This window comes from Rattus norvegicus, chromosome 2 (assembly GCF_036323735.1).
Source record: "Rattus norvegicus strain BN/NHsdMcwi chromosome 2, GRCr8, whole genome shotgun sequence".
Classification (NCBI taxonomy): domain Eukaryota; kingdom Metazoa; phylum Chordata; class Mammalia; order Rodentia; family Muridae; genus Rattus; species Rattus norvegicus.
The window spans coordinates 209,277,095-209,297,765 of NC_086020.1; the positions used below are offsets into that span (position 1 = coordinate 209,277,095).

Consider the following 20,671-nt stretch of genomic DNA (forward strand, 5'->3'; position numbering starts at 1 on the left):
TGGATGAGATAATGTATGCAATACAATTAAAACAGTGTGTGGCAAAATATAATCTCTTAAAAATGCTGTCTATTTTTACTAGCCAATACCCTCATGCAGTTTTACTCCTGGGAAAACATGAAAGAACAGGGTTGCTAATTGCCTACTCTCATAAGGCTCTCACCGAGTGCTTGAAAGGTTGTATTGAACGTACCCTGTACTCCAACAGACATTAAAATATATGTATAAAAATAGATTATAAAAAGCAATTTAATTTAGCTTGTTTGAGCATGTCTTACCTGAATACTGTGTTACATCATTTCTATTTCTCCCTTTTACCCCTCAAATGCCTCTGGTATCTCTCCCAATCTTCTGTATATTCCTTTTTAAATCATCATTGATACGTATACACAGCCTAATGAGTGCATTAGTTGTCTGTGTGTGCATCTGTGTGTGCATGTGTTTAAGGATCAGTTGGAATTGTGTAAGCTAGCACGGCGTCTTTCTGGGGTAAATGGATTCTCCTTTCTGAAGCCATTAAAAGCTCATTATTATTAGGTCTTTCAAGCTAATAATTCTGAGAAAGCACCTGTACCCATTGGCCTTTCCTCACCCCAGTTACGTCCATACTTATTCTCTTCCATCCACTTAGTTGTGAGTAAGGACACTCTTGGCTGTGCATTTATTGTACCGCTGGAAGCTTTAATGGTGGCCGATCAAGTTATAAAAATCCATGACAACAGAGATGTGACAAAAGTATGAGCTGTCTGTAGATGTTGTTCTCAAGATCAAGCCAGAGATGCTGGAGTGACGAACAGCATGCAAACCCACATGGTGTCTACAGTTGAATTTCCTCTGAGGGAGACTCAGAAAGAGGGTAAAGACATAGGAGTTTAAGGGAAATCGTGGGATGACCAGATCTTTTGTCCTTTTAGAGGCAATGCTCTGTTTCCCATTTCCATCCAGCGCCACTTATGTTAGCCTTGCATCCAACGCAGTGACTCGGTACTGAGTGTCCAGCCATGATGAAAATCAACCGATACTAGGAACAATGGGGTAAAGGTTGGTGGTCAGGAATGAGGAATGCAGAATCATCTGAAGGGCCGGGTTAGCTGTAGAGGGTATAGCCGAGACAACAGCATGAGAAAGTGGAGACTGAGAAGAGGGGAGGCCAGTGGATGCTCAGCTAATCCCATCATTCTTGCTTATTCCTGTGCTCTCCTTAGATTGCCATCTATGTGGAGAAATATAAAGCGCTGTTGTTCTGTGACCCATGGAACTGAGTGGGAAGAAATGAGTTGCCAATGCTCACATGGCTCCCAGACAACAGAACCAACTACCTTCAGCTAGGAAAACCACCCACTGGGCGACAGTCAAATAACTGACCTTGGGGTGAAAGGGTCTATTATCACAGCCTTGCTGGTCACCCATGCCCTCTAAGTGCCTTGACTTTTTTTTTTTTTGTATTTTTTTTTCTCTTCTTAATATTCCATGGCTGTTTACTTTCATGGCTATAAAAGCACACTCAAGTTTTCAATGCTATTTGCTGCTCAATGGCAGAGTATTTTAACTGATGTTAGTTCAAATCAATTCTGGAGAAACTTTCCAGCCAAGGGAATTGCAAGCTGGCTGGTTGACATTGGAGGTCAAATACTCCAGGGTATGGGTCTCAAATCACTTAATTCTTCACAGCAAATTAGAAACAGAACTCCAGCTGGTGCTAGAGAACGAGACAGACTTGCTCTAGAAGGACAAGCTGCTATTTGGATTTGAAGTCTCTGTATTCCCCAAATAAAAAAATAGGAGACTTTTTTTTGCCCCACCTCCTCTCATTGTTTCCAAGTAAAAGATTTCTGAACAGTCGCAGAAATCCGGCCACCTGATTTCAACACATACGCCTTACGCCTTGCCAAGGTATAAAAATAAAATATGATTTAAGCAGCAACCTGTAATCTCCTGTTGACGACCAGCTGCGTCTCCTATTAGTATTAATGGAAGTTACACAGCATAATAAGGAGGAGGGGGGAAATGCCACCTTATGCTTTTCCAACACCTTAACATTTTTACAGCGAGTCTGATTACAAGGGTTTACTTGAGCAGCAATTAAACACTGATTGATTACTAAGTTCAATTTGTATTCCAGGCAACATGCAAATGGCAATGAAATTCTCAGATAAGGAACAGAATAAATTCACTTCACATCAAAGAGAAAAATCACTTTTGGGGGGGACAAGGTTTTCCTACTAAACTCCAGCTGGCCTGGAACTCCTTGCATAGACAAGACAAGGCTGGCCTAGAACTCACAGAGATAACATCTACTTCTTCCACCCAAGTGTTAATAAAAGCCTGTGCCACTGTGGGATGAGAATTATAGTTTTTAACCAGATTTTTAAAATATGGATGAAAACAGCTCCTTGCACGTGCCTTGAATTATGTGTCTTTCAGTTGGGTAGAGTCTCCTAGATGAATTCTAGGATACAGGTCGAGGCAGGAGGATTTGTTTTTTGTTTGAATTTCTATTTCAAATATATACATATGTGTAAATATAGTCTCCACCTATAGCCACTATATAACATTTATGAAGACCACATTGACTCAGTCTCCAAAAGCATTAAGTGTGTTTGACTCCTGTTCTCTTCCAGGATGACAAACCACACAGACGGAAATTGGAGTGGCATAAACAGACATACAGGTGTTAGCACTTATATCTCAACTATAGAAGTGAAAGGGTTGGTTTACTAAACACCTACAGCTTCCAGATTCTGTTCTACCTGTAAGTAGCGCGCCAAAAGTGTGCTATTCTAATGAGCAGGAAAAGATACTGCCATCAAGCAAGCACACATAGCTATAATGGATGTGTGATGATATATATATATATTGACATATATATATATATTGATATATATATTGATATATATTGATATATATAGTGATTAGGGGAAAAAATGAACTCTGCTGCTTGTCCGAACTGGTGCATTTGCAGGGGTTGATGATGGAGAAAAGGCAGAGGCCTTTCCTTCCACTGACTCACTCCTGTGGCTTAAATCTCCTGATTTAACAGAATGAGTGGTCGCCTATTCTGTGTCATTCTGACTGCAAACCAAAGATAAAGACTAATGAGAGCTAAGAAGCAGGTAGTCTCAGTACTCTGGGTACTCGGCAAAATTGTAATGGGCTGGTGACTGATGCAGTATGAGGGGCAGAGGAACTGGGCTGAGATTAGAAGTCTCTCTCTCTCTCTCTCTCTCTCTCTCTCTCTCTCTCTCTCTCTCTCTCGTCTCCAGTCCAACCTCTTCTCTTCTTCCTCTCTCTCTTCCCCTTCCTCCCTCTTTTTTCATCTCCCCTCCTGACCTTCTCACCAATAAACCTTCTTTTATATTATGTCTGTCTCATGGCTTGATTTCTCAGAGGGAAATCGCAGTCTGCCCAGGTGCTCCCTTAGGCCATGCCACCCTTTGATAAAGCACATCAACCACAGTAACTGCAGACTACTCTAGCAGATGAGGCTTTGGCTTTAACATTGCGGGGGGGAAAAAGTGTGCTATGCTTTAAATGCTTTCAAACCCAGAATATGTCAAAGAATTTGCAATCACTGTGGTCAATTTAGGAATCTTGATTATTTTCTGAAGAATTACCCAATACATTACGTCACTGAATTTAATAGCGAATGTAAGAAGAGTTAGGGTTAATAATTGTACAATCATATTTTTAAGTAAAAGCATGCTATTGCCTTATGATATTGTAATTTGAACGGCAAAGAAAAGGAAAGGGAGAGCTACACATTTTAAAAAAGCAGCAAGATATCGAGATGTCCAGCAGCTTGGCAAGGCTACTGCGCTAAGTGGACCCATGATTGCTCGCATTATTTATGCAGATTTCCGGAGTAAGGACTTTGCATAATCAAGATCACGCTATGGGAGTGATGGTGCAAGCCTTTAATCCCAGCACTCTGAAGACAGAGCCAGGTAGACTCCATGAGTTCGAGGCTACTCAGGTCTACATAACAGGTTTCAAGCCATCCAGGTACACATTTAACATCCAGCTTCAAACCTAAAATGGAAAAGTTATCTATTGATTTGTTGTGTATGTGTGTAACAGTGCGCATGAGACAGTGTGGATATGAATGGTGGGCAAGTGTCAGTTCCATCCTTCCATTTTGTGAGTTCTGGAGTGTGAACTCAGATCATTCTTAAGTTTTTCTCTATCTCTCTACCTAACCCTTAATATTTCACGTGTAACACAGAGCAAAGTGTTTGTCCTTATATTTTGGGAAGTTGTATTTTATGTATTGTTCTTTTATTGAAATTCCATATTGAAAATTTGTTTAAAGGCAGCTAACATTATGATCTCTGGGCTAAATACTCTTACATTTTTATATCGATTCTTATCACATAGGTAAAGATTTTTATTATCCTAAGTACAACCTACATTTTCAAATATGAATTATTTCTTCTATTAGTTTGTAATATGTAGTTCATAGTATGAATTCTTTATAAATTTATGTTTGTTCTTTAGAAATGTTTTTTAATTCAAATGATAGGAGGAAGATGTGAGGATGTTTCAAAATCTGTGGCATGGTCAGGACTATAATACTTTAGAGGCTGAGGCAGGAGGATTGCCTTAGTTTTAAAGTCAAAGCAACTTTGACTTTAAATTTTATTGTAATGTTAAGGATTATAATATATATGGTTCTAGGCCAACATCAGTTACAGTGTGAAATCTTGTTTCGAAAACACTCAAAGCTATGCAAAACAGTTTTGTGATAAAGCTTACAGTGTCGGAGGTTACCAGATGCGTTCCTGATAAAATATGTGTTTAATACATTCGTACATTTGTTTCTATCAAACATACGACCAGACTCCTGTAGATCACGGACTACAGAAGACTAGAATAATGTGTAATGGACTAGAACAAAAAAGAAAATTTCATGGCAGCAGAAAATGAAAGATGTGGTAAGAAGAATGCTGAGGAATTGAACCCTGGCTCCCGAACCCAACTGGACTGCCTGGTTGGGCCTCAATGGGATGCAGATAGTCCTGCTGTGACTTGATGTGACTTGGGTGGGATCCTAGGGTGGGATCCCCTTCTCTGAGGAGAAGGGGAGGGGTAATGGTAGGAGGAATTTGTAAGAGGGGGGCTGGGAGGAGAATGGGGAGGCTGTGATAGGGATAGAAAGTAAATAAATAAAAAAATTATGGAGAGGGAAAAAATGACTCTAGCATAGTCTACCAGTTAGATTTAAAGAGCTATGGAGTTCCACTTAGGGTGGTTCTGACTGTGCGATAATCAATGTAGACAGACAAGCACATTGTTTAGCCACTACGGGAACTCTAAATGTTAGTTCCATTCTCTGTGTTCTTTAAAAACAAATTTTATGATGTTTGGGAAATGGCGTGTGGGCAGTGTTTGCTGTTCAAATGTGAAGCCCTGGGTTTAGAGATCAAGAATGCATGTACAACTGGTTGTAGTAGTACAGGTGATCCCTGTGGAAAGACTGGAAGTAGAGCCAAGGAAACCACCTTGAATAAGAGCAGCAAGGCCAGCATAGACAAAGGAGAATGAGAGATGCTACCTAAAACAAAGTGGGGACTGGAAGACTAACACCTACACTAGCATGCACACACACACACACACACACACACACACACACATGCACACACTATGCTGTACATATCACATGCATTCATACCACAAACACATCGCACACACATATACCACACACACACACACATGTACACAACACCACACACTTACTACACATACACACCACACACATACCACACACACATACCAAACATACACATATTACACACACAACATATACCTAACACAACACACACAGCACACCTGTAACACCCAACACACAAACATAACATATAGAACACATGTAGACACCACACACATACATACTACACACATATCACACATTTACTACACATACAAACCACACATACCACACATACCAAAAATGTGCTACACATACACTACACACCACACACGTACTGCACACACACCACACATGCACTATACTTGCATACCACACACATAACCCCCAACACCAACCATATACACATTACACACACAACACACATCTAACACAGCACACACAGCACATCTGTAGCACACAACACATAAACATAACATGCATAACACATGCACACAAATACACATATACCACATATCTGTAAAACACACAACATATAGCCACAATGCATATACATGTTAACAAACTTCTTTATAAGCTACATTACAGTACATTTAGAGCAAACACATTCTATGGATGTCCACCTTTAACAACTCCTATAAAAACAGGAAACTGTTTATAATTCCAATAAAACACACAAAAGTCAATTTCTCTATTCTTACATTCATATTATTGCAATAATCAAATGAGAAATATGTGTACTATCCTGGACATATAGTAGCTGATCGATAGAGTTAGTCATTTTTATTAACACCAAGTAAAATTAATAATTAAACATGTATAGTTCAACAGTGAACCCCAACCCAGTGATCTATGGTAGTTAACGCTAGTGCAGATGGGAAGGTGGCTCTGTTATATACCCTAGTCATTCATTATCCAGAGACAACAAATGTGGGCCAGGATAAGCTTTACTGAGAACAATAATGGGTGCCAAATTGCTAACTGCTCAATACAATCTCTCAGAAAGAAACATTTGGTGGCCTTTAAATAGAAAGTATGATGCCAAAAGAAGGCTTTGAGTTCCACAGTTTTTAATCTCCAAATTCCAAGTAGTAAGTTACGTTAAAAATATTACTTTCATGGAAAGATGTATTAAATGCTATTACATGATACCAGGGGTCAAAGACAATCTTGAAATATGTTAATGTTTATTCTAGAGGCACTGGGAGTTTGGGATAGACATTGACAAGCTATATTGCTCTTAATAATTGTGTGTGTGTGTGTGTGTGTGTGTGTGTGTGTGTGCTGTTATTGTTGTCATGTATTCACAGATGGCTGGAATAAATTATGGGACTCAAAAAGCAGTTCAGTTGTCTTAGTTTCAAAATCTATATTGTGAAACTTGTGTGTACTACTTGTAACAGTCATAGTGACCAACAGTCTCCCTACTTCCCAACTTAAGAATAAAGAAATGGAACAGTGACGAGAAAGCCTAAGGCTCTTTCAGTTAAAGCCTAAAACGAGAGGAGGCTTTATGAGGGCAGTAATGAATCACTCTGAGTGATAGATGGGAATATACACTGAGAGTTGAACTCTGTATGAATACAAGAGTATGCTTGCATGAACACACACACCTCCAGTACACATGGTCAAATACTTGTAATATAGCAGCCTTTCTGAAGGAATCCAAAAGGCAAGTGTGGTGACCTGAGCTGAGGCAGGCAGAGCTCTGTGAGTCCAGGAGAGACGGGGATACAGAGAGACTCTGACTCAGAGATAGATGATACATGCAAGATAGTTAGATAGATAGATAGATAGATAGATAGATAGATAGATAGATAGATAGATAGACAAACAGACATAGAGAGACAGAAACAGACACACACACACACACTCTTAAACTATGACTACTAATTAGCAAATATTCTTCTCTTAGAATTCTGTGAATTGGATTCAAATATTTAAAAAAAGAATGTGCTGGCATTTTTCAGTAAAGGAACTGCTTTGATGTTTGGAGAATCAAAGCAAATTATCTCCTTAGAATGCATTGGCAATAAGAACTATAGAAATGGAAGAAAGTTTCGAGTTCATTAAAAATACAATGGGTGCATTTGTGAATGATTGTATTTTTTAAATATCTAAGAGTCACTATGACCAGAATAAGAATTAGGATATGTTTCAAAAGCGTTCTGGTTGACATACATAATAAATTTCTATTTTAAACAACAACATGTCCACTGGAGTGGGTACTATTGAGAAAGTACTGAAAATATTGATTTTTAATCCATTTCTTCATTCACTTGACATAAATTAAGAGCACATCTACATGATACTGGAATTCCTTTAACCTGAGTATTCAAAGATAAGACATTGTCTTTGTCCTTGCGCCATCTGGCTAGAGAGAAAGGACAAACCATAATATATGCCTACATACAGAACGTATAAGGACTTGGAGATATAGGGGAATATATGCTATGATCTGCTTCATTCGTTTATTCAAACACATTTGTTGAACATTTACAATCTTCTCAGACTTACTCCAGCACTGTAGCCATCGCATAGAGCAAAACAACCTTAAAAAGACTCATTCAAGATACAGAGATGGCTCAGTCAGTAAGATAGATATAATCCAGGACCTGCACTGATTTCCCAGCATATGCATAAAGAGCAAGGTGTAGCTTCACACAGGTTGAATACCAGAGCTGGACCCGAGCATCCCTGTTACGTTCATACCATTATGGAGCTGTATGAGCATCTTAATTTCCTTCACCCTGAACATTCACTAAGACATCCTTGCCAGTCTGATACATGAGAGGCATGTCAGTATACTTTTGGCATTGCTTGGATTATTAGTCTGCTTGATTCAAATGTTGCATTTTATCAACTGCTTTTTGCTTTCTCCCCACCCTGCCCTCCTTGTTTTGGTTTGGTGAATTGTCTATTATGCTGCTTTATCAATTTGTATGTTACTAGAAATCTTTTCCCTTCAGGCTTTCTACACATCATGCAGTGTTTGAAGAGAGTAATAATGAATATTTATTTGCAATGAAGTTTTGATAGAAGAATATAATTATTCATGAACACTCATGTACCTACTATGAAGTATCTATCATCATGTTAGGCACGGAGAATTAAAAGATAAGACCCCATTCAACCAGGGCTGAGGAGCTGGCTCTCAGTAGTGTAGCTCCTGCTGTGAACGTGTAAAGACTGGCATTGATATCTCAGACGTGATGAAATACAAGCCTGATTCATTCCTCTACCTCTAGGACTGGAGGTGCAGAGGGATCTTGGAGGCAGGTGGATATCTAGAGTCTATTGCTTTGTCAGTAAACTTCAAATTCAGTGAGAAACGCATTGCAATCAGGGTGCCACTTTTGAACAAACTTTTGGCCATTCACTTCATGCACACGTTGACATAAGCAGGTACATACATCACACACATTTTAAAAAGGTAAAATAAATGACTCTATTAAAAAACCACTGAAGACTTCAAGGATGTTGGCCATCAGAATATTAAACCGTCCCTTAAGGCCAGAAAGTATTTTTCTATTAAGAGGACTAAAGATAATTGAAGCTTGATGTTAGAAAACTAGCATGTCTCTTGTTAGAGAAACAGAAATTCTTCCTAAAAAAAAAAAGAAGTTTCTTTCCCATTTTCATTAAAACACAAGTTTTCTTTTTCAGTGTTAAGCCACTTTGCAGGAGTAGCAACCCACAGTAGACATTATAAACTTACTAATTTGGTTTCTAAAGAAAACTAGAATATGATTCATGATTGGATGAACAGGGAATGACTGACTCTATGCTAAGAACTCATTCACTGTGCTCGCTTCGGCAGCACATATACTAAAAAAGAACTCATTCACTTCATTAGACTTCACCCGTCCACCCAAGTGAGTATATGTTCACCTAAGTTGCCATCAGAGGGATAATCCAGGACAGTTTGCATCCTGCCATTCATTTGCTTTAAGAATGGTTTCCCATGTTCTTATCAGATGAACTTTAAACCTTTTAGCAAAGACTCCAACAGCATATAGCATGCTTATATTTTGGTGAGGAGTACACTCTTACTATTCCCCTGAATGGCCTCTGCCCTTTCTACTAAGTCAGGTGTATCTGAGAGAGAGAGGCAGACCCTTCTTGTAAATTATCACCATTCGTTTTCCAATGAGTGAACACTAGGAAAATATGAAGAGTATGACAGGATTTCCAGGTTCATAGCTATCCTTCAAGAGGTAAAGTTTCAGACACTCATTCCTTCTGTTAATTGAAGTATTAATGGTTGACAAACTCTTCCTTTCTAAAAGAATTGCCTCTACCTAGTGAAACTATATACTTTACTGTAGTTTCTACTATAAAGAAATTGCCATATTCTGATTGCAAATTATACATGCTAGGCATAGTGAAAAACCACTAGAGGCACCATGGAGGTCAAAGTGAAAGTCAACTCTAGGGCTACGGAGTTAGCTAAGGAGTTAAAGATACCTGCTGCCCTTTGCAGAGGATTTGAGTTGAGTTCACAGAATGCACATGATGGCTCACACCATTTACAACATCAGTTCAGGAAGTACAATTCCATCTTCTTGTCCTCTCGAGCATTCCTTACACTTCTGGGTAGGTAAAGCATCAGTGCATGAGAATGAACATATTTTTGGAGAAAAAGTCAATCACAGAGTTGCTGGATTGCTAATATGTTGGTGGGTCGAATGTTTGCCAAGAATTACTCAAACATGTCTACTGCAAATAATAGTATCAGGGCAATACAGGGACACCTCAGAGAAGTGGATCTGGAAGTTCAATGAAAAGGTCTTTATGACAATAAAAAGGAACCAATGATGACATTATATATCAGCAATGTTAGGTTAGTTGAAAAACATGTAGTCGTGTCAAGGAAGCTAAAGTTCTCTGGAAAAAGATTTGAAGAAAGATTCATGGCACTTGACTTCTAGGAACAGGTCAGGGAATAAGCAAAAGAAAGGGAAGGAGAACTCAACTCCATTGAAACCTAGCTGCGCCCCTCACCATTTCCCTCTCCAGTACTGTGGATCGAGGACCTTACACATGCTAGGCAAAAATTCGGCCATTGAGCTACATATATAGGCTTTCATTGAAGGTGTAGCAAATATTTTGTGTTTTTTTTTAAAGGACCTCTGCAGTTTCAGTCTACAGTAAAAAATGTCTTACATTGATGGAGATTCCTGTTTTCTACACGGTCATATCAACCAGTCATTTAGTATTTGATAACACAGGTAGGGGCATGGACTTCAGCAAGGATAGCTTCCTTTACCAAAAAATTCTTTCTAAAGAGAGACTCGAAGAGCTGTCTACTTGCAACATACCTAGTAGCTGGCCCAACGAATTCTTCAGTCTTGAACAAGGTGAAAGAAAGGCTGTAGGTGTGTGAGCAACAATCATAGCATCCATGACCCGTAGCCAAAGGGAATACCAAATCATTACAGCATGATTTTATCTCAGCCATCGATACACATGAACTTGAGATTATGAAATAGTGGAATTCATTAAGCAGATAAAGAAACTTCCAAATGCCAGCTGCTGGAATTATGAAACCTTCTGGAAATGGAGATGGGAGATTTAAAAAGCCAAAGGGAAAGGGTGGGTGAGAAGGAGGGAGGGAGGGAGGGAGAGAGAGAGAGAGAGAGAGAGAGAGAGAGAGAGAGAGAGAGGGAGGGAGGGAGAGAGAGACAGAGAGAGACAGAGAGAGACAGAGAGACAGAGAGACAGAGAGACAGAGAGAGACAGAGAGAGAGACAGAGAGAAAGAGAGAAAGAGAGAAAGAGAGGAAGAGAGAAAGAGAGAAAGAAGACAGAGAGAAAGAGAGACAAAGACAGAGGACAGAGAGAGACAGATTCAGTGACACATTCCAGGGTACTTTTTTTCCTTTTTTCAACATGTTAGGCAAAGCTACCAAGCTACTGCACATACTTCATATTAGCCAAAGTCATTCACAGTCTGAGTTTTAGGGTTCTCTTGAGGAGTGTGTGTGTGTGTGTGTGTGTGTGTGTGTGTGTGTGTGTGTGTGTATTACATTGGCTTACACAAATAGAATCTGTATAGGCCCACAGTGACTCTCTAAATGCTTTTAGATGCATGAAACAGAACAGAAGGAAAGAGCAGTGCAGCCCTAGGCCCACGCTAATGTTCTGAAGGCTTCCTAGAGGGTTGCTGCCATGTGTGGGGCAATCTGGAGTCTGAAACTCAGTTGCAATGTCAGCAGCAGGAAACAGTGATCGTTGTCAGAAAAAAATGGAGCTTTTCCATGCCAGAGATTCTGCTTTCTTCCTTCCTTCCTTCCTTCCTTCCTTCCTTCCTTCCTTCCTTCCTTCCTTCCTTCCTTCCTTTCTTTCTTTCTTTCTTTCTTTCTTTCTTTCTTTCTTTCTTTCTTTCTTTCTTTCTTTCTTTCTTTCTTTCTGTGCCCCAATCAGGCCCTCAGCCTTTGGAACGGCACTGCCCACATCTAGTTCAAGTCTTCACATGTTTTCAGGCTCACATGTCAATGGTTTCTGGAAGCATTCTCATAGGCTTGTTTGGAAGATATTTCTTTACTAGTTTTCTAGATGCCTCTTTACCCAGTCAAGGTGACAACTAAAACCAAGTATAAAATGTATCGATGGCTTGCGCAAAGAATGTGAGCTTGGAGAACTATATTTTCAAACCTAGTATCTATCATGATTCACAGGACTTTGCAATGTACAAAATACCAATGCTTATATTTTTGATATGGCTTTCATAACAAACCCATACAGTTAGATGTTGTGTTCAGAATCACTGAGTTGATGAATAAACATTTTTAAACCAGCGGGTGCATGTTTGTGAGGACAGGGACAACTTCTTCATTCTTCACAGATCTCATTAAGCCCCATAATGCCTGAAATACTGGCATCTAATACATAGTTGTCTAATAAATTTCTGCAAGCTATTCATAATTCTGTGATGTGTTCCTTTTATCACATTATGTGATAGATGTTTATGTGTAGGTGGGAAAGTAGTCCTTCACTCATCTCATAACATCAGCTGATATGCACCTTATGGTCCTTTTGAGAAAGGACTATTAGGAATATTTGAACCCAACTGGCCTCGGGCATTATTCTTCTGGAAAGTTTGGATATTACTAAGTTGATCCTAGAAAATCAGCTGGACAGAAAATAAGGCCATGATTAGCTAAAGTCTTTGGTTGTCATTTTGGAAAAATGGTATTCCAAAACGTGTCCCCAAATTGCCTAATGCTAGACTTGTAGGAAGAAAATAAAAGCATATAAAAATTTTTTTTCTTTCTTTTTTTTTTTTTTTTTTTTTTTTGAGCTGGGGACCGAACCCAGGGCCTTGCGCTTGCTAGGCAAGCGCTTTACCACTGAGCTAAATCCCCAACCAGAACACCAAATTTTTATTGTGTTTCTAAATCTGTGATAGCAAATAACTTTTCAGATATTAAAAATATTATAAACATTATAGTAAAATTTTCAGATATTATAAATTAAAGATGACTCGTAAGACTTACTTCTGACTGTGGTGATAGTAATATAACGTTCATTCACAGTCTGTAACTACTAAGTTGAGGGATGAGCTGTCTCACCAAAGTCTACAAAAAAATCAATGTAGAAGCCTGATATTTCACTCTGCTTCCAGATGGAGGGGCAGCTTGACTAATGCCATCATAATTTACAACTTTTATAAAGCATTGTGTCGATGCATTTGCAGGATCTTTCTGCAGCTTGAATTATTTACAGATACAACTGTGTTTAACGTGGTGCTTCAGTGGATTTAAAATATTATTAGATTTAAACACTGATCACAGAGAGGGTGTGTGGCCTGTGAACAGTGGGATTAGACGTCTTAATTAAATATTTTAGAACAGGAAGTATCTGCTCATCAGAGCTAGGGCACGCTGAAGTTACTTTGGAAATCTATATTTGCTTATTAATGGTCACTCATAAAGCACTTATCTTTGACCAATATGGTCATGCTCCAGACTTTTCCTTCCATAGAGAGTTATATAAGTAATACTAATGATAGAAAATGATTATGGGCACACACATACTGTGTATTGTATATAAATAACTTGTATACTAGTACCCAAGTGCAAAAATCTCAATTTTAAAAGTTAAGGCATCAATATAGAAGACAAACTATTTGGAAATAAGAAGACAACCAAGGGGAGGAAGGAGTTTGCTAAGAGAATGAGATGCAGGGCTATATAAGACCAAAGTACATTATATATATTTATGGAAATTCCATAATGAAATCTAGTACTTTATATAATGCATGATAAAGCCAGACAGGACATTGATCGTTATCTGACGTTTTCATTGCATTGTCACCAGAGAAAACACAAAAACCTGTATACCTGTGGGTTAGCAAACTGAGCGCTGAACTTTAGAGATTAAATTGAAGAACAAACCATATACAATTGTCCATTCTTTCATATATATAAATGTAAATGTTGACCTAAAGACACAAGCATTTATACATGTACACCTGTGTGTGAAAGATGTGTACATTATTTCTCCATATATGAACATGTGTGTATCTTTTCAGGTACTTACATTTAGGAATGATGACTATATATCTCCACAAGGACATAGATGACTTTAGAGGGTTGGTGGTAATTTAGAGGTAATTTTGGGTCCTGAGAGGTACAGGGTGGCTGGACCTTAGAATATACTCCCTGAATAGAGAAATAGTTAATATGAGCTATTTTAACCAGGAATTTGTTGACTGATATTGTGTCTCATTCTCCACCATGAAAAGAAACTAAGGTTTGTCCAAAGAATTGTTTGTCCAAAGCAGGATCTACTGTTCCTTCAGTCAGTAAATCTTGTATGTTTCAAGCCCAGACAGGGAACAACATGTTCATAGACATTCAAATCAGACACTCATCCTGTTTATTTGGAACATGCATCTGAAGAAGAAGGTTTATATCAAGTAAGTCACATGTGAATGAGCAGGCAAAGGAAACTTGACATTACTACTAAGAAAAAACTAGGCTCTTGTAAACTAGAATGGTGGAGGTAGATAGGGCAGGTTTCATTCTCTTGGTGGCCAGTATGACTCAGAGGCTTAAAGCTTAGCGAGGAGAGAAGCAGGTTCTCGGGGAGGAAAAGGAACAGAGTCAGGGAAGGGGTGAAGGATCAGAACAACATTGGTGGGTGTAACAGGTGTTAGGAAAGAGAGGCCATAGTGAGGTAGAAGAGGACAGGAGTTTGTCATTCAGAGGTGGACAAGAAGGTTAAGAACAACAGCAGCAGTAACAACAACCAAGCCTCAATTGTGTGTGGGTTGCATCGGGCACTGAGAAAGGTCACATCTTGCGGATGGGAAAACAGGAGGCTAATTCATACTTAGAAACCACTCTAGAGTTCAGGGGACTTAACAGAAGCTGATACGCCAGTGCCCAATGGACTAAAGATATGGTTAGAATAAAAATCCTTAGAGCTGGAGAAAGATTAAATGAATGAGTGAGAACACAGAAGTCAAGGCTGTTTCTGGGGGTTCTATTAAATACTCTAATTGTAGTTGTTGTTGTTATTGTTAGTGTGTGTGTGTGTGTGTGTGTGTGTGTGTGTGTGTGTGTGTGTGTGCTAATATTTGATTCAAGGGGCAATCTGTATCCAACCCCTGAAAAAGTTCTTTTTTTTTTCCTTTTTATTGGATATTTTTTATTTCCCAGTTTACCCTCCATAAGCACCCTATTCCATCCCCTCTCCTCCTGCTTCTATGAGGGTGTTCCCCACCTACCCACCCACCTACCCACCCACCTACCCACCCACCTACACACCCATCTACACACCCACCTATCCCTTCCTACCTCCTTGCCCTGACATTCCTCTACACTGGGGCATCAAGTCTTGGCAGGACCAAGGGTTTCTCTTCCTGTTGATGCCCAACGAGGCCATTCAAAGGTAACCAGGTGGTTTGTACTATAAGCTCTCTTCAGCAGTTCCAGGAATCCACGCCCTCCTCCTCTGATCTGTTCCTCTTTTGTCTGCCAAGTAAGCAGGTGCCACAGTTTGTGTCCTGCCAGTCTTGTTGTCAGAAGAATGATGGACCTTCTTGAAGACCACATCTAGAAAAACCCAACACGGCAGCAATACACTGAAAACAAAACGAAGCATTAAGTACATGTTGAACAATAAAAGAGGGTAAAGTAACAAAAAATACTAATGAGGAGGGAAACATTTGACTCCACAATTATCATGATCTAGGCAACAGAACAAAGTGCCCTGTATGCCTTAAAATAAGCAGAAAGTACCACAAGAGAAGATGCCCAGCGAAGGAAATGGTCTGGAGCCCAGGTTGCCACAAAGTTGAGGAGAGGATATGATTTTGGAACGAGTCTAAGAACATCATTGCTTCTTCCTAGCAACTACGAGAGCAAACACACACAATAAACAACCTTGTTTGTATTTACCAACTTTATATTTTAGAATATTAGTATATCTTTAAAACAATAGGCATGGCCTACCATGTAAAATGAAAGCCTTGATCCTGTACAGATACCTTTCACCAAAGCAGTGGTTCTCAACCTGTGCATGGATCCTTTGGGACTGTTTTGGGGGTCGAAACACCCTTTTCACAGGGGTCACCTAAGATCGTTGGAAAACACAAATATCTAAATTATGACTTATAACAGCAAAATTACAGTTTTGGAGTATCAATCAAAATAATTTTTTTGAATGGGGGTTTCCACACAGATTAAAGGGTTGCAGCATTAGGAAGGTTGAGATCCATCACACTATAGGCTGCTCTAGAGCTCTGAACTGTGAATACTGATGTCTGTCTGTCTTCTTGCGCCGTAAGGTACCCCAAACTGCTAATCCAGAATAGTTTCAAAATCCTTCCAACCTATTTGCCAGAAGTCCATAGATACCCCCTGGTCCTTGGAGAATTCTGGAAGATCCTGTTCTTCTTTAGACTTTGTGTCGGCACTTTGCGGGCTCAGAGCGCAGAAGAACATCAAAGACACAATTGTTTGCTTTTAATTCTGGGGATCTCTGACACCTAAACCCGCCTACCAAACTCAAGCTTAGGGAGCAAAGGCCAGCACAACCAGAAATGCACTGGAACAGAGCCCAGGAGCTGGGGACCAGTGGGACAGTGCGGCTGTGAGGCGTGCCAAGAGCGTTGTCCCGCCCTGGGGGCGTGGTTTTAGTATAGCCCCGCCCCTGCCATACTGCCTTAGCTCGGGCAGTCAGTGCACCAGCGCTAGGGCAAGCTGAGGCTTCCGTGCGGGGCTGGAGGCTGCCGCAGTGGAGGGAGGGTCAGTGTGCGGGAGACTGAGGCCAGAAAGCGTTGCCATGGCGGGTGTGCTGAGCAGGGACGCGCCTGACATCGAGGTACCGACAGTGGCTCCGGGGTGGGAGGGTCACGGAGGGGTGGGAGGCCCGGAGACGCCCGGGACAAAGCTGGAGATCCGCTAAGTTTTCCCCGGGGATACTTGGGGGCCAGGCTGGACAAGGTACCCCTGGGACCAGGACCTGGTCACTTCGTAGGAGACTTAAAATTGGCCACATCTCTCTGTCCTAAGTCAGAGTGACCCAGAGGCTCAGAGTTCAGCGGCATGGACTCCAGGGGACCGAGCTCCACTTCCCGCCTAGGGGACCCTCTAACTCCTGCTCCGTTCCCTCTGTGGTTTGTGGGGACACCCACAGTGACCCACCTATAATAACAAAGCTCCGCAGTCTGCAAAAGTGGAGCGTAGAAATCCAAGATCCAGGCCACTGCTTCGAGCTGCGCTGACCCTGGTATTGTTTACGACTTAATTTCACATTTGGAAAAATGGACCGAAGTACAGAGGACATTGAAAAGTGCGTCCTCCCCGGAAAGAGATACACAAACTGCTCTGCTTTCTCTTCTCAACAGTGTTTGATTCTCTCTTGCACACCGTTTCTTCCAAAAATCTTATCTTTCGGAGAATAAGTCCTTACCTGAAATAACAAAAATCTTTCCTTTGAGTTCCAGATACTTTGTGTGTCTGCGTGTGCGAATGTGGGCTGGGGGAAAGATTTGAGTTATGACCGTGATTTTAATCATGCCGAATCAAAGCCTGTTGTTTCTTTGGTTTCAGTTCGTTTGTTTAGGGAATTTTCCTCGAGATAAAAACAAAGCAAAACTTTTGTAGAATATTTGTGCTCCCTTTCCTTCCCTTTTCCTTCCCCCTTCCCGCCTGTCTCCCTCTCACCCTCTGTGTGTTTACTTAGAAATAACACCCCCCGCCCCCACCCCGCCTCCCACCCCTGGTTTTGTTCAATTCTTTTACATACAAGTTTCAAAACACCTGTTTGCAGCAGGATAACCGGTTTTCTCCAGTTTGTCCCTGTCAGCAAAAAACGAACCTTTATATGTTCTTAAAAGGAAGCTGATAAGTGTTCTAAGAGACTTCATGTTTGCCTTTCATCAATTCATTGTAGTAGTAAGGGCAAAGGATAACATGTTGACTTATTTCTCTGTGTGGTTTACTTAGACTTTTCTTCACGATTTCTTTTTTTGGAAATTGAACGGTATGATTGATTTAATGAACTCTATGTTTGTGTGCAGGGCACAGGATACCATGTGTCATTGAAGTCATGGTCTCTGAGTACTGTCTTTGATTTAACGCCCCTGGGACATTGTTTGTTTGTTTGTTTGTTTGTTTTTGTTTTTGTTAAAGTAAATCAGTTAGCAGTCCTTGGACAGCATCCAGGCTGTATGGATTTCAGGAATCAGACGGTCACAGATTAAATGGCTTCTGTTTAGTTTCAGAAGTGTTTCAAGCTTAGCTGATTTCATTCTTTGTGTTTCTCACGTGCTTGTCTTGGAAAACCAGTCCTCAGCTATAATCTGATGGAGAAAATGAAGCTAGTGAGATAGTAAGCATCCAGTTTAATTGTATACGTTTTAACCAAGGACATTTAATCACTCTGAGTCTTCCTGGTTCACTCAAGTGACTGTTACATTGCTGTAACTCCTGATGCAACTTACAGCCTGGAGTGGTAGCATTCACTGTTGCGAGCATTTGTACATGTGTGCTCCACACTGTAATCAGTAGCATCTTTTTTTACCCACAATACATTACTTTTCCCCTCAAAGTAATACCCATGATTCATGAGCTAAAAATACCATGAAAGAGCGTGAAATTAATCATTAAAATATAACACAGTGAGGAAAAGTACATTAAGCCTGGAGGAACATACTCACCCAGAGATGCCTCTGTTAATCCTATTAACCCACTGAAATTCTCTTTGTGTTGAAGAATCAGAGTAAATTATGAAGGCTTAGTTTTCTGTCAAATTCGAACACTTTTCTGAAACACGTTCGTTAAAAACCATTGTGGGGAGGTTGATCTGATGGTGATCATTGTCTTTGTCTCAACGAAATGGTGGAGGTAATTTAAAAGTGGTGTGAAATTGATGGGAATAAGAATACATTGATAACAGCACTTGATACTGCAGAAAAAGATGAGAAGGAATCAATAGCCACTCACTAGAGTAGAGATTTAACTTTCCCCGAATCTGGTTTCACAATCAGACAAAAAATATTCTGTCAGGTTACTGACGTCTTCGAGGATGTTTTATGTTTATTCCTTTCTAATGTTTAGCCTCAATCCTATTTCACGTGTGGATGGGAAGGGATGGAAATAATATATAGCAGAGGGTCAGCTCACTCAGCTACACCTAGAATTCCCTCGACTGAAGATAGACATAGAAATGTTGCCCTAGATGATGGGGCAAGACCTAGCCTATATAACCAAACTTAGTTGTCTTTGTGGGAAGTACAGAGGTGGTACCGGATGCCAGTACTGCCATAGCTTGAATTAGAGTCTGGCTTCCGGTGCTAACTGCTGGGATTGGAGGCTAGTGGTACTCCTTGTTGGCTGTGATATTACCCTTGTTACCCAGCTCTCAGAGTTGAAAGCAGTATTGAAAATAGTAGGTGGTTAACATCAGCTGTAGGTACACACACACACACACACACACACACACACACACACACACACGCACACACACACACAAGCATTAACAAATACAGACCAAACAAAGGACGTTATTAGCAGAAAAATCACTTCCAGCTGATGCTTACTACTTCAAAGTGCATAAATGGTAGCCACCTAATTTAAGACACCATTTTGTTTTACTCTCTTTGATGCACTCTAAATTTTGAAAACCATGACTTTTGAATCCAGGCTCTCCTGGGAGAGCTTCAGAGTAGGGGAATATTGGCCACTGGTCACTTTCTCCGACCTCAGCAGTGATTTAATAGTGCTTCTTCATTTCGATTGAATTGCCAGCCAATATGGTGTCAATACTGCCACATCTAAAAGCAAGGGGGAATGATGATTCAGTTCAAGACTTCTCTTTTGTTCAATATTCTGATTCCCACCCCCCATCAAAGGTAATTGAGAAGAGACCATAAAAGTATGTAGTTACAGTTTTAACCCTTTGTGCTCTAGCCATTTGATATTTTAAGCCAAATTAATTTGCTTCTTTCTCGCTGGCCTCCAGAAGGGTACCTGAAGTCCTTCCCTTGATTTATCATCCAGTGAGTGATCAGTTGTACCCTGAACAAAGGAAAAGAATTCCAGTCTGCTGTATGCAAAATAGAGTGTGTTTTTTGGGTCAAATAGAAATGGCTTTCAAATTACTACTCCTGTGCTTTAGGCTGAGCAGAGAAGACAATGAAGAATTTCTTGTACTTACTAATTAAGATGATATGATTTGAAAATGGAGATGTTGGAAAGATGGAGAAAAGTAAATGGCTTGGAGGAAGTAAATTTGAAGGACCTGCTTCAAAACAGGAAGACATGGGTTCAAAATTGGCAGAAATAGCAAAGTCCGTTTCAGGATATTATTGTAATTGCTTCTGCTCCTGGGGAGGAAAGAAAAGCCAAAGGAGGAGAAATTAGTGTTTAACCTTACAAGAGTTGAGAGTTATCTATTTTTTTAACTCATCTTTTTACTGACTGTGTAATATTCCTTTCCTCTCACCTTAATTTTATCCACTGGGCATGACAGAGCTTGTGGAAATACAGTTAAGATGTTTTAAGGCTTTTAC

General features: G+C 40.1%; 1 protein-coding gene across 5 annotated transcripts in view; it reads left to right on the forward strand.

Annotated features, from left to right (window-relative positions):
* The first annotated feature begins 16,807 nt into the window (after positions 1-16,807).
* Positions 16,808-20,671, forward strand: part of Dpyd (dihydropyrimidine dehydrogenase) — an 865,876-nt gene continuing 862,012 nt past the window's right edge. For 2 of the 5 annotated variants that reach the window (XM_039103213.2, XM_039103214.2), the window contains exon 1: positions 16,808-16,977. In XM_039103213.2, the coding sequence (XP_038959141.1) occupies positions 16,939-16,977 (39 nt within the window). In that variant the 5' untranslated portion in view covers positions 16,808-16,938. The remainder of the gene's footprint in view (positions 16,978-20,671) is intronic. The other 3 variants (XR_005500378.2, XM_039103215.2, NM_031027.2) reach the window with 2 other exon arrangements.